The following is a 14,575-nucleotide window of genomic DNA, read 5'->3' on the forward strand; positions in this document are numbered from 1 at the left end:
TGTGTTGAGTTGAATTTAATATCAAGTTGGTGTGTTTGACTAGCCTTATGTAATCTGGAGTGGTCCAGAAAATCTGAAAGTTGTCCCCCAACAATAAATCTATGCTCAAGTGTCCACAAATTTGTGCAAACATGATGTTTTAACTGACACAAATATTCAGAAATCATTTTAGATGGACAGAACAAGTAAAGCCAGTATTCAGCCCAACTTTGTTTCTGCACAATATCTGAAAGTTGTCCCACGAAGTATACAAAGTTACACCTGCTAAAGTAGTGAGACTTTGACTTTTTATAAATGCTATTTTGATGGACAAGTTCACATCAGATTTGTACTGGCATTTTGGTTGGGGGTGTGGGATATACATTTGGACAGGATAGATTCAAGGTGTAGGAAGAATAGAAAATCTGACTATGTTAGTATTGGTTGCAATGCAAAAATTGTTGATTGCTTGCACAGTTGCAAGGCAGAATGATTTAGCAGCCATGTTTGTTGAACTCTAACCCTCTTAACATGACAACTCAAGACTTTTATGTACTGAGTGGAAGTTTGTCTAAATGTTTATTTTTAAATCATCTTCAGAAGAATGTATTGTCATGGACCAAATTTGGTATGTATAATGAAACTTGAACTGTACACACAGATCACTAACTACTCCTATCAATAGATTTCCTTATTAATTAACTTTTAAGCAAAATTAGATCAACTATTAGAAAACGTACTTTTTTTTTTCAAGTTGGTTTATTATCTATTTCAAAATTATATGATGTAATGTTATGGGACTGCTTATGATTAGATATGGAAGCATTCAATCTTGTATCGCTCTTCAATTCTCTGCTGGTATGAAATAATTATTCCAAAAATGTCTACTTGGAGTAGAGATGTTACTGACAGTTCATTTTTAAAAAATATATAGATGAGAAATGGATCTTTGCTAAATCAACCTCGGGAAATGCTGCAGAAACTAGCAACAATGTCAGAAGTGAATCTAAATGCTCCTCGTGCCAACTCCCGTAAATTTGTCTTCCAAACACTATCTCCAGCAAAGGATGAAAAGAAGATGATGACAGAATCAAAACCACAGGTAAGAATACACTAAGACCAGTGTGTACAATATAAATGTCATTACTTCCTTTCTATTTCTGATGTTTGGTTCACTTCCTGATTAGTCAGTAATATGTTGTAAATTACATTGACATCACAATTACATTGTGGGAAGGTATGCTCTGACCTGCTCAACTGTTGTTTGCTTGTAAAGATGCTTTCAAGGAAGAGTAAAGAATTGAAACTTTTTATTTGCTGTAATCAATTGCTTCACTTGATAGTTCCTTCTGTCTGCTTACAATGTTTTACTTAAAAATCACGCAACACCAGGTTGTAGTCCAACAGGTTTATTTGGAAGCATTAGCTTTTGGAGTGCTGCTCCTTCTTCAGGTGGTTGTGAAGCAGGACCATAAGACACAGCATTTATAGCCAAAGATTAGTGTCATGCAAGTAAGATTATATATTTAACAAACCTAGATTGCTGGTAAATCTTTCATCGTTTAGAATGCGTTAGATTTTGGTTCATTAATATGTAAATCCCAGAACAACTGTTAAGTAACATTCTCAAGATAACTAAAGGTTTTCTAAAGAAAGGTGACATCTCAGCTTAGACAATGCATTAAATGTGAGGTCAGAGTCTGTCTGTATCCCAGTCTTAACTCCGACTAGTTCTATTTCCAAAGTGGGATTTCCCACTTCCATTCAAAATATGGATTTCCCACTTCCATGTTTCCTTTCAAAATATTGAATGGATTGACTTGCCTACAGATTGTGCATTTTTTTTGAGCAAAATCAAATATATCTAAAAATATAATTCTGCAAATGCAAATTCAACCCATAGACTTGTATGTGTGTGTGGGATGGGATTTAAACCTGAGAGGATGCATGCATTTTGTGCGTGTGAGGGGTGTGTGTATGAGAGAGGGTCTGTATGAGTGTACGTAAGTGTGTGTGTACACGCATATGTGTGTTTGCATAGTGTGGTGGGGTCACCTATAATGTGACATGAAACCAAGATCCTAGTTGAGGCCATCCTCATGGGTACCAAACTTGACTATTACCCTCTGCTAAGCCACTTTGCATTGTTGCCTGCCCTAAAGATGAAAGACTTAGCAGCAATCTAGGTTTGTTAAATATATCATTTTACTTGCATGACACTAATCTTTTGCTATAAATTTTGTGTCTTATGGTCCTGCTTCACAATCGCCTGAAAGGAGCAGCACTCTGAAGGCTAGTGCTACCAAATAAACCTGCTGGATGATAACCTGGTGTTGTGTGGTTTTTAACTTTTACCACCCCAGTCCAACACCGACTCCTACACATCATTACAATTATTTACATTGTCAACAGTTTCTGCACCAGTATTGCTGAAGACTATGCAACCAGTGTAGAAGGAATAATTGGAAATGCCACTTAGCCCTAGGTTAACTTGCAGTCAGCATTCCTGCTAATCCCTTTTTCTTCTGCATGGATCTCAGAGGGCACTGTGTGGCAGCAACATCCAAAGCCAGAAGTCAAAGCTGCATATAGTGTTGGCATAACGATCACAGTGCATAGCCCCTCTGAGCAGATGTGTAACAGAGTGGATTAAAGAGAACATTGCTTACCGTTATTGTCTAGCACTGGAAGGCTGCTCTGAAGAGTTTATCAGATAACTAAAAGAAGGTTTTAGAGTGCGCTTAGTTTTTTTAGCATTTGTCAACAATGTAGTCTACATTACATTAATTAATGCATGAACTTAGATTAACGGATATTTGTGTGGTTACAAAATAAACTTTATTGTTGTAGATTAGCATACTTTTATGGAAAGACAAAGTTGGTAGATTACAGAAAAATATTGAAAAGACATGGGGTATGAGAGTTTTAATAATAGAGGTGGATGTTGATTGTCTTTGTCGTAGATATGATGTATGATCAGAAGCCTAGATCAGTGTCAAATACTACAACAAAATTGCAAATAGTTTGGTTGAGTTTGAGAATGTCCTTGAATCATGCCTGGAGATCTGAACCCACTGTTAATTTGGAAATTTTGGTTTGCCAAAGTTGTTGAACAATCGTTATGACACATCAGAAGTAGTAGACTGAGAGAGGTGATGCTGAGGTGTAGGGCTAAGTAGCATCAGTATATATATGGAACCGAACACTATATATTTAAATGATGGTGCTGGAAGAGCACAATGAGCACTAAGTATGGGACAAGTGTTAATCTGTTGGTTACCAAGTGCTACTGAATCAATTTGGCATGTTTTTGTAGAAAATAGAAGATCAGAGTGTCTGAAATCGGAGTTATTTTCCTTTCTGACTCTGGCCGTTAAAATTTTGATTAGATTGATTGTTCGATGTAACTTGCATTCCAGCTTTTTTTGCCAAAGTGATAAAAACAGACTGACTTAGATCTTCAGGGATCATACCTGAGTAATAGATGTTGGTGATGGCCAGTTGTTCAGTTCATAAATGTCCTGTTGCTTCAATTTTTTTAATATTATTTCATCAGCTCCTGGTAACTTCCCATTCAGCCCAAACTCTACTTGTTCCCCTTAAATTTCAGTGTCTGTATATTCACTACATTGCTCTCACATTGTCCTTTTCAAGCAGAATTGAATCATCTTTTGCTTTCCAACATCCACAGGAGTTGTAAGGAAATTTTTAAACTTGTTAATGAAATTTTAGAAGTGCAACATTTCAATTGTCTGAATCGAGGTGGATTTGTCATGTAGCCATTTTCTTTTCTCGTGTGCAACCTCTACAGTTATCATCCTCAGAATCCTAATGGCCAGAGTATTTTAAACAAAAAATTAAACCAGAGATTTACTGACATGAGCTGAGACCTTGGAAGTGTAAGGACGCTGAATATCTTTTGACACCTTCCACGGACGTCTGAGCAGCTCTCAGTTGCCCGTCAGGTTCGGTTGATGGGGCTGGCAGCTGGAGTGCAGCAGTCATCCATTCCAGCAACCACTGCCAAATGTGTGACCGTAGTTCGGCACACGCATTCTTTGTCATCCAGGGATGTCAGTGCTCATGTACATTTAAGTAGACTGATCCAGGCCAGCACACTTCCCTTGCCAAGGCCTTGCACTTACATGCAGCAGCACTCAGAGTGGATGCATGTCTCCAATGAAATTGGCCAACCTCAAGGTCAGATGTTATGCAGTCAATCCCCTGCGACAATGTAGAGCCATAAGGCCAATGGACTCCTTTGCTTGCAGTGAGTGAGTTCAGACTACCGCAGGAAACAGCAGAACGTCCACACACCTACCCCTCTAATTGGACAAATACAAATGGTGACTCTCCAGGCTCCACATCCCTGCCTGTTTAGCATTGTGACTTACTCCCTCCTCTGAAAGGGGCAGATGAATCTGACTCTGACACCTCTGATCCTGTGCCAGCAACTCAACACATCACTACAAGGTACTTGTATCTGAGTTGGTTAACTGTAGACAGTAAAATTGCATCGTTGGGACTTGATTTCTCTTCCTGAAGCCCAAGGGATAATCTGGTCTAAGGGATTGGGGTGAGGCAGCCAAGCTGGAACAATGGGAAGGAGAAATTTGTCTGTCATTTCTTGTGCAGTGAAACTATTCCAGTGCCGTTACTGTCTTTATCCATGTGTACACAACTCTTCTGAGTGAACCCTGTCCTTGCAGACTGTCTCAGTCTTCTTTATCCTCCATAGGATAGGAGGTTGCTGGCAAAGCCAGAATTTGTTGTCATTCCTTATTGGCCCTTAACTGTATGATTATTTTTTAGACCTTTTAAGCAATGAAGAGTGAACCACTGTGTGTAAAGGACATGGTCACTCTTCGATTGCAAGGACGTTGTTAGAGGGTGCAGAAAAGATTTATAAGGATTTTGTCAGGACTGGAGGGTTGGAATTAGAGACTGAATAGGCTGGGACTTTCTTCTTTGGAGCATCAGAGGTTGAGGGGTGACCTTAAGAAGTTCATAAAATCATAAGGGGCATAGCTAGGATGAATGACCAATGTCTTTTTCTCATGGTAAGGGAGTCCAAAACTAGAGGGCATAGGTTTAAGGTGAGAGGGGAAAGATTTAAAAAGGACCTGAGGAGTAGCCTTTTTATGCAGAGGGTGGTGTGTGTATGGAATGAGCTGCCAGAGGAAGTGCTGGAGGTGGGTGCAATTATAACATTTAAAAGAGATTTAGATGGGTACTTGGATAGGAAGGGTTTAGAGGGATATGGGCCAAATGCTGGAGGATAGGACTAGGTCAGTTTGGGCTCAGTGTTTAGCACTGCTGCCTCGCAGTGCCAGAGACCCGGGTTTGATTCGAGCCACTGGTAACTGTGTGGAGTTTTGCATGTTCTGTGTCTGCGCGGGTTTCCTCCAAGAGCTCCAGTTTCCTCCCTCAGTCTAGAGGTGTGCAGGTAGGTGATTTGGCCATGCTAAATTGCTCAAAGTGTTCAGGAATGTGTAGCTTAGGTGCATTAGTCATGGTAAGTATAGAGTAATAGGGTAGGGGAATGGGTCTGGATGGGTTACTGTAGAGATTCTATGATAAGTGGTTGACACTAATGAGTTGGACTGAAGGGCCTGTTTCCGTGCTATATGACTCTAATGTTAATGCACTAAATGGATTTTCATGACAGTCAGTAATAGGATTTTATGGTCACCATTACTGATACTAATTTTATATTTGTGGATTTATTGGCTACACTAAATGTACTTACAAAACTCATGCAGGAATAGACAAAGTAGATGCCAAAAGGGCATTTCTCCAGATGTGAGGTCTAGAACTGGGGGCACAATTTCAGAATAAAAGACAATCCATTTAAAGTTGAGAAGGAGGAGCCTTTTTGCCCTCAGGGTGGTGAGTCTTTAGAATTCTTTGCCCCAGAGGCATTGGAAGTCAGTCGTGAAGCTCAAGATGGATATTGATAGATTTCTAGTTACCAGTTATGTTAGTGATATAGGGATAGCTTGGGAATATGGCATTGAGATAGATGATTTGACATGGTATATCATAGCAAGGAATGCTTAAGGGCTGATTGCCCTATTCTGTTCCTGTGTTCAGCCAGCTACCATGGTGGGATTTGAACTCGTGTCTCCAGGGCATTATTCTGGGTCTCTAGATTACTAATCTAGTGATATTCCCACGACACTACCAACTTCTTTCGTTCTTTTTCAAGTGCTGTGGGCTTTGCTGCCCAAGCCAGTATTTATTATCATCCGTATGAACTGCCTTCTGGAATTGCTGCAGTCATTTGATGTCAGTAAATTCACAAAGCTGTCTGGGGAGGGAGTTTGAGGATTTTGACATAACGATCGTGCGGGAGTCGTAGTACATTTCCAAGTCAGGATGGTGAGAGGCTTAGAGGGGAACTCTGGTGAATGTGTTCCCTTGTCCTTCTCAATGGTAATCGTTGTGTTTTTGGAAGTTTCTGACTTTGGAGCCTTGTTGAATTTCCACAGTGTATTTTGTAGTTGGCATAAACTACTGCTATTGCGCATAATTGGTGGAGGAAGTGAATTTTTGTGGTTGTGGTGTCATTCAAGCGATCTGCTTTGTTTTGGATGGTGTCAAACTTTGAGTTTTGTTGGAACTGCACTTGTCCAGGTCAGTGGGAACTGTTCCATCACACTCCTGACTTGTGCCTTTTTATTCCAACACCTCCAGTCTGGAATTAATGCTGCCTCATTCCTCTGTAGTAATCTAGTTTTACTATATCCTTCCCTTCGGAGTCCTGAACTATGCATGCATTTTAATCAAGGGACATCACAAGTTTGCTCAAACTCCAAGTAAAACTAAAAGAAAAATCTCTCTCATTTTAAGCTATGGGTATTTTTCTTAGGTTAAAAAACTTCTGACCACCTTGACTGGAGTATGTCTGCACAAGAAATGTTGTACACAAAAGCCATTAATTCTAAAGTTAGGCCTCTATAACCTTTTAAATGAAATCACCTTGACTACAGAAATACTTAGGCTAATCACTTTTAAAATAAATTAATCTAATTATTTACTGCACCCAGCAGCTGTTTGTGACCTTCTAGTAAGGCAAAAAGGGTCAGAGCACTTCAGAATTCATCGCTGTCCTTCAGATTTGTGTCCTTATATGTACTAGCTATTTGAGTAGCATCATAAAGGAATACTGCTAATTGTGTGAAAGAATGTCTCCATACATGCACTTATTGTGATGCATGTTGTAGCTGCAACTGAATGCTGGCGTTTTCTTGGTTTAAAAAAAAAGCAGAAGTTACAAACCACCAGGTGATAGTCCAACAGGTTTATTTGAAATCACAAGCTTTCAGAGCATAGCCTCTTCAGGTGTTGGGCTATAACCTGGTGTCAAGTGACTTCTGACTTTTTCCATCCCAGTCCAACACTGGCACCTCCACATGATAACAGTATGACAGCTCTACTGCTTTACTCCCTCCTCTTCACTGTTATGCTGTTAAACTTTCTGGTCCTGTGACCAAGTCCCTCACATCAACAATGTAGCTGCAATCAATGATAGAATGGCTGAAGGTCAAGTGGATGAGATGAAAAGCTTGATGCTGGTCTTCATCCATTCACAGCGTTTAGCCGGCTTGCCAAATGATTGCATTTTATCTGCACTAAGAAATGGTGGCAGAATAAAACCACTCCCATGGTTGTATTCTGAGAATCCACTCTAGCAGCAGAGAAGGCATTGTTCCCATAAAGTCCATTATGGGCCTTGAATTCCAAGATAATCTAACAGTTGGACACTTCTAGCTGTGACACTTATCTTACAACCCAGAAATAGATTCTCCAAAGCTCAGTAGCGAGTGTTGAGGACTTCTAACATACATTTTAGATAGAGCACTGTCTATATGTGCCCAAATTCCTAAATCTCTGACCTCTCACCGTTCCTGGAATCACTTGGCCTGCCTTGAATCCAGTCCATCCGCCCTGTGCCAAAACTGAGTTGCGGGTGCCCATTTCCTTTAGAGAGAATTTTCACAGAATTAGGAATTGTCCACCTCTATGGATCGAACCTGGAATGAAACTCAGGTCCTGTGTGTTTTTGTGGAGGGTAGATGCAGTCAACCTTTTCAAGACGTCAGCATTGCGAAATTGAAAACCACCGACCCTTTTTTTTAAAAATTTGTTATCTTAAAGCTTTTGATGAAGTCTGATGTAATCATCTTTCATGCTGCAAGAATCAACAGCAGCAAAGACCATTGGTTTAATCAGGGTTTTTTTTTGGAATGAGGTAGTGATGGTACGATTTGAGAACAAGCTTGGTAATTGGAAAGCAATGACAAGGCTGTGTTCTCTGTTTCTTCTGCCGATATCATGATGGCTTTCTGAGGAACTGAAGGGATAGTATAAAAGTAAGCGCATTTGCTACACTGTACTGCATTACTTCGGGTGTAGGTTTGCTCGCTGAGCTGTAGGTTTGATACCCAGATGTTTCATTACCTGGCTAGGTAACATCATCAGTGGCGACCTCCAAGTGAAGCGAAGCTGTTGACTCCTGCTTTCTATTTATATCTTTCTCCTGGATGGGGTTCCTGGGGTTTGTGGTGATGTCATTTCCTGTTCATTTTCTGAGGGGTTGATAGATGGTATCTAGAGCTATGTTTGTTTGTGGTTTGTGGTTGGAGTGCCAAGCCTCTAGGAATTCTCTGGCATGTCTTTGCTTAGCCTGTCCCAGGATAGATGTGTTGTCCCAGTCGAAATGGTGTTTTTTTTTCATCCGTGTGTAGGGCTACGAGAGCGAGAGGGTCGTGTCTTTTTGTGGCTAGCTGGTGTTCATGTATCCTGGTGGCTAACTTTCTTCCTGTTTGTCCTACGCAGTGTTTGTGGCAGTCCTTGCATGGAATTTTGTAGATGATGTTGGTTTTGTCCATGGGTTGTACTGGGTCTTTTAAGTTTGTTAGTTTTTGATTGAGAGTGTTGGTGGGTTTGTGTGCTACTAGGATTCCGAGGGGTCTTAGTCGTCTGGCTGTCATTTCTGAAACTTCTTTGATGTGTGGTAAGGTGGTTAGGATTTCTGGCTGTGTATGGTCTGCTTGTCGTGGTTTGTTCTTGAGGAATCTGCGCACTGTATTTTTTGAGTATCCGTTCTTCTTGGATACGTTGTATAGGTGGTTCTCCTCTGTTTGTCGGTTTTCTGTATATACACTGACCAAATACTTAACTACACCAGCAACCATCCCAACACACAAAACGAAGCTGCATCAGAACACTATTCCAACGAGCCACCACACACTGCAGCACAAATGAACTTCGGAAAACAGAGGAGAATAGGAAATGACATCACCACAAACCCCAGGAACCCCATCCAGGAAAAAGATATAAATAGAAAGCAGGAGACAACAGCTTTGCTTCACTTGGAGGTCGCCACTGATGATGTTATGACAATAGACAATAGGTGCAGGAGTAGGCCATTCAGCCCTTCGAGCCTGCACCGCCATTCAATATAATCATGGCTGATCATTCCTAAGCAGTATCCTGTTCCTGCCTTATCTCCATAACCCTTGATTCCACTGTCTTTGAGAGCTCTATCCAACTCTTTCTTAAATGAATCCAGAGAGTGGACCTCCACTGCCCTCTGGGGCAGAGCATTCCATACAGCCACCACTCTCCGACTGCCAGAGTGTCCAATCCTTTCATAATCTTATACGTCTCAATCAGATCCCCTCTCAATCTTCAAAACTCAAGGGTATCCAAGCCCAGTCGCTTCAGTCTTTCAGTGTAAGGTAATCCTGCCATTCCAGGAATTGACCTCGTGAACCTACGCTGCACTCCCTCAATAGCCAGAATGTCTTTTCTCAAATTTGGAGACCAGAACTGCACACAGTACTCCAGGTGTGGTCTCACCAGGGCCCTGTACAGCTGCAGAAGCACCTCTTTGCTTCTATACTCAATTCCTCTTGTTATGAAGGCCAGCATGCTATTAGCCTTCTTCACTACCTGCTGTATCTGCATGCTTGCCTTCATTGACTGGTGTACAAGAACACCCAGATCTCTCTGTACTGCCCCTTTACATAAATTGATTCCATTGAGGTAGTAGTCTGCCTTCCTGTTCTTGCCACCAAAGTGGATAACCATACATTTATCCACATTAAACTGCACCTGCCATGCATCTGCCCACTCACCTAACTTGTCCAGGTCATCCTGTAATCTCCTAACATCCTCATCACATTTCACCCTGCCACCCAGCTTTGTGTCATCAGCAAATTTGCTAATGTTATTGCTGATACCATCTTCTATATCATTAACATATATTGTAAAAAGCTGTGGTCCCAGCACGGATCCCTGCGGTCCCCCACTGGTCACTGCCTGCCATTTCGAAATGGAGCCGTTTATCACTACCCTTTGTTTCCTATTAGCCAACCAATTTTCAATCCAATCTAGTACTTTGCCGCCAATACCATGCGCCCTAATTTTACTCACTAACCTCCTGTGTGGGACTTTATCAAAAGCTTTCTGAAAGTCCAGGTACACTACATCTACTGGATCTCCCTCGTCCATCTTCAGAGTTACATTCTCAAAAAATTCAAGAAGATTAGTCAAGCATGATTTCCCCTTCATAAATCCATGCTGACTCTGTCCTATCCTGTTACTACTATCCAGATGTGCAGTAATTTCATCCTTTATAATAGACTCTAGCATCTTTCCCACCACTGAGGTCAGACTAACTGGTCTATAATTTCCTGCTTTCTCTCGCCCACCTTTCTTAAAAAGTGGTATAACATTAGCCACCCTTCAATCCTCAGGAACCGACCCCGAATCTATTGAACTCTGGAAAATAATCACCAATGCATCCACGATTTCCCGAGCCACCTCCTTCAGTACCCTTGGATGCAGACCATCCGGCCCCGGAGACTTATTAACCTTCAGACCTAACAGTCTCTCCAACACCAAATCCTGGCAAATATAAATTCCCTTAAGTTCAGGTCCTTCAACCACTGTTACCTCAGGGAGATTGCTTGTGTCTTCCCCAGTGAACACAGATCTGAAGTACCCATTTAATTCCTCTGCCATTTCTTTGTTCCTAGTAATATATTCCCCTGTTTCTGTCTTCAAGGGCCCAATTTTTTTCCTAACCATTTTTTTGCCTTGCACATACCTAAAAAAGCTTTTACTATCCTCAATATTCTTGGCCAGTTTACCATCGTACCTCATTTTTCCTCTGCGTATTTCCTTCTTAGTAATCCTCTGTTGCTCTTTAAAAGCTTCCCAGTCCTCAGTTTTCCCACTTATCTTAGCTATGTTATACTTTTTCTCTTTTAACTTTATATGTTTCTTTACTTCCCTCGTCAGCCACGGCCGCCCATGCCTCCTCCTGGGATCTTTCTTCCTTTTAGGAATGAACTGATCCTGCAACTTCTGCATTATACACAGAAATATCCGCCATTGTTCCTCCACGGTCATCCCTGCTAAGGTATTGCACCATTGAACTTTGGCCAGCTCCTCCCTCATAGCTCCATAGTTCCCTTTATTCAACAGAAGTACTGTCACTTCTGACTGTACCCTCTCCCTCTCAAATTGCAGATTGAAGCTTATTGTATTATGTTACCTAGCCAGGTAATGAAACGTCTGGATATCAAACCTACAGCTCAGCGAGCAAACCTACACCCTAAACCTCAACCTGAGCTACAAACCTTCACAAACCTTGCAAAAAATACTGCATTACTTCTAAGAACAAATGGAGATTTGCAAAAATTATTCAATACAGTTGCAAAGGGAAATGGTGGTAGGGCATACACTCAACTGCAATGAAGTCTATACTATGGTATTGATGATAAAAGGGATTATGCAGCACCATAGGAAATGGATGAAAGTTAATCAGTTCAGCTATCTAAGAAATGCTATACAACATCAAAAACGATACTGAAATCTAAGGGCAGGGCAGATTCTTTTTATCAAAATCGGGCAACATTTTAAAGAAATGTTGGATCAATAACTAGTTATGCATGTATACTCGGGAAAATAAAAAAGAAAATCAACTTTTCAATCTACTTAAGGATCCTAAAGGTAAACTGGGTGGAGAAAAGAGTAAAGATATTTGAGTTACTCAAAGAAGAAGAGACTGCTTCAACCATATCAAAACCAGACAAATGGAGGTCGTCTAGTATGTTATCTGTGTAGAAGTGTTGGAGTGCCCAATCATTACTGGAAGGATTAATGGAAGAAGAAGAGGAGGCTGACAGTGAAGGAATCAGCTAGACAAGATTAAAGACTGGCTTGTCCAGAACCCCAGCAAGGTCATCCACTGTTGCTATGATTTGGAAGTCTGGAGAACTCATGGTCACCTACATCACCCGGATAATAAGTAGAACATATGTGAGAACAGGCATGAAGATTTTAATTATTTAGGTCCTCCATTAGTGTACCAGAATAACATAATCTTAAAGACTAATGTAATGATGCTCTTAAGAACTTGGAATTCAAAAACCAAAGGTTATTCAATTGTATAAAGCCTTAGGTGGACCATACCTGAAGTGCTGCTTTTGTTTTTGGGCACTGCATCTCAGGAAATTCGTTTAACTTTTAAAGAGAATAAAGTTCTGATTCACTAGAATTATATTGTTTAAAAGGTTCATTTGAGGATGGCTGAGTTCTTGGTTGTAGTTCCTTGTATTGAAAGGTCAGTGGGTGAGGTAATCAAAGGTTATGTTCCTAAGAATGGACTTGAAAGATCTGTCAATGCTAGTACTTCCTCTAAGGACATCCAGACGCGGGAGCATAATAAAATTGGAGCTAGGCTGTTTTGCAATGAGGTTGGTCATCTTTTTCTGTGTAAAAAAGGTAATGAAAGTCTGATACACTCTCCCAAAAAAAAAGGTAGCTGCTCTATCAATTGATATTTTCAAGACTTGAGAAAGACTTTGTAGCGAAAGGTATTATCGATATGTTCAAAATAAGTGGGGCTGAAGGACAGATCAGCGTGGAAAGACTCTCCTAGTTATATTCTGATGTCCTACAGTTGAGTGACTTTTGCTGAATTTGTTGGTGATGTTTGGAACCATATTGTCAACAGAACTAATAAATCCACTTCATTTTGCAGACGAAAAGAAAGGCAGCAGCTACTCCAGTCATCTCTTTGACAAAACGCCCACGGACAGAGAAGACACCAACAAAAAACTCCCATACCAGAAGTATATTCCGATATCTAGAAAAATGATTATTGTAATTATAATGTAGCTTCCAATTGTGGTCAGCTTGTGTTTGTAAATTAGCTGTGTTGTACATGTATATTATATAAATGCTCTTGTTAGATTGTTTTATCCAATAAATAAATTACCCATTTTTATAATTTTCTGAATTTAATATCATTTTTAAAGCTTTCATTCAGACATTTGCTATTAGTAGCATTAAAATATTCAAAAATTACTTGTCTAAATTCAGATAGCATCAAATTATCACTCAAGTGAAAATTTGAGATTTAAATTTGAAAGAAACCTGGAAACAAGAAGCTACTGTCTGTGGAGAGCAAGCAGTTAATACTGCTTTAAGGATTTATCTTAATCCTGAGAAATACCAAATGAAGAAAAGGATAAATTCTGATCAAATAGGTGTGACCCAATCTATTGCAGTTCTTTTTAACCAAGTAGATTAGTGATGGAAGATGTCAAGTGAATATGCAAATTTTAGTTTCTCACACAGAATTTTTTAAAATGTGAGGGAGTTTTATTATTGTGCCATTATTGACAAGTAGCTGCATTGAATCTAGAGCATAAAATGGGCCATTTGCACCAACTGGACAATTCTGACACTTGTATGCCACTGGTACAAATCTCCTCAGTCTGTTTCCAGAGGGTGAAAAACACCTGGGATGCTCAATGACTGTAATAAGTGAAATGATGTTCAAATAAGTGGAAACTTGACTTTTATTGCCCCTAGGATTTTTTACCAAGTAGTTTGGGTAGTACCAGGCAATTAATTCCTGAAAACATTAGGAGGATTAACAACACCTAAATTTTAGCAGAAAAGCCTCAGAGCAGAGGTTAATTACTAAAGCTCTGCAATGAGTTCAATAAATTTAAATATTCAGCCAGGAAGAAAAACACAAACTTAAGAAATGTAAATATTTAACTTGATGTGATGTTCAAAACTGACCATTATAAAGAGAACATTTGCTCTTGCTGCTAAGTGCCAAAAAGGTACAAAATCATTCGTGCAAGGGACCAACTGGTGCTGCCACCCACGTGGTCCGATATGCAATGAACTGAATCAACATCACTTTGGTGTTCAGTGTCATCACTCTAAAATTTCATGTTACAGTGTGATTGCTACAGCATGGAAGAAAATCATTCAGCCCATTATTCTACACCAGCTCTCTGAGCAATTCATTTAGGTCCACTTCCCCACCTTTTTGCCTTTACACTGCATGTTATTCTTTCCATGTTATACACACTTGGTCAGTGCATTCCTGACTTTATCCACTTCCTACAGTATGAAGTATATTCACGAGTTTAGACTAATGGGAAGGGGTGGAAAATGCTAACCGGGCTAGGTCGGCAAGATAAATTCAAGAAGGGTTTTCTCAATGACTCGGGAGTTCAGAACCACAGGTTACAGTTTAAGGATGTGGGATAGGCCA

The 14,575-nt window shown here is 40.2% G+C and overlaps 1 protein-coding gene across 5 annotated transcripts in view; it reads left to right on the forward strand.

The window, feature by feature from the left end:
* The window catches only part of clspn (claspin), a 60,179-nt gene extending 46,891 nt beyond the window's left edge, over nucleotides 1-13,288 (forward strand). For all 5 annotated transcript variants that reach the window (XM_043717709.2, XM_087976852.1, XM_043717707.2 and 2 more), the window contains 2 exons: nucleotides 914-1,081; nucleotides 13,040-13,288. In XM_043717709.2, coding sequence (XP_043573644.2) covers nucleotides 914-1,081; nucleotides 13,040-13,156 — 285 coding nt within the window. In that variant the 3' untranslated portion in view covers nucleotides 13,157-13,288. The remainder of the gene's footprint in view (nucleotides 1-913; nucleotides 1,082-13,039) is intronic.
* The last annotated feature ends 1,287 nt before the right edge of the window (nucleotides 13,289-14,575 follow it).

Source organism: Chiloscyllium plagiosum, unplaced genomic scaffold (assembly GCF_037043375.1).
Source record: "Chiloscyllium plagiosum isolate Xiang-an unplaced genomic scaffold, Cpla_swu_hap1 HiC_scaffold_30, whole genome shotgun sequence".
NCBI classification, from domain to species: Eukaryota; Metazoa; Chordata; class Chondrichthyes; order Orectolobiformes; family Hemiscylliidae; genus Chiloscyllium; species Chiloscyllium plagiosum.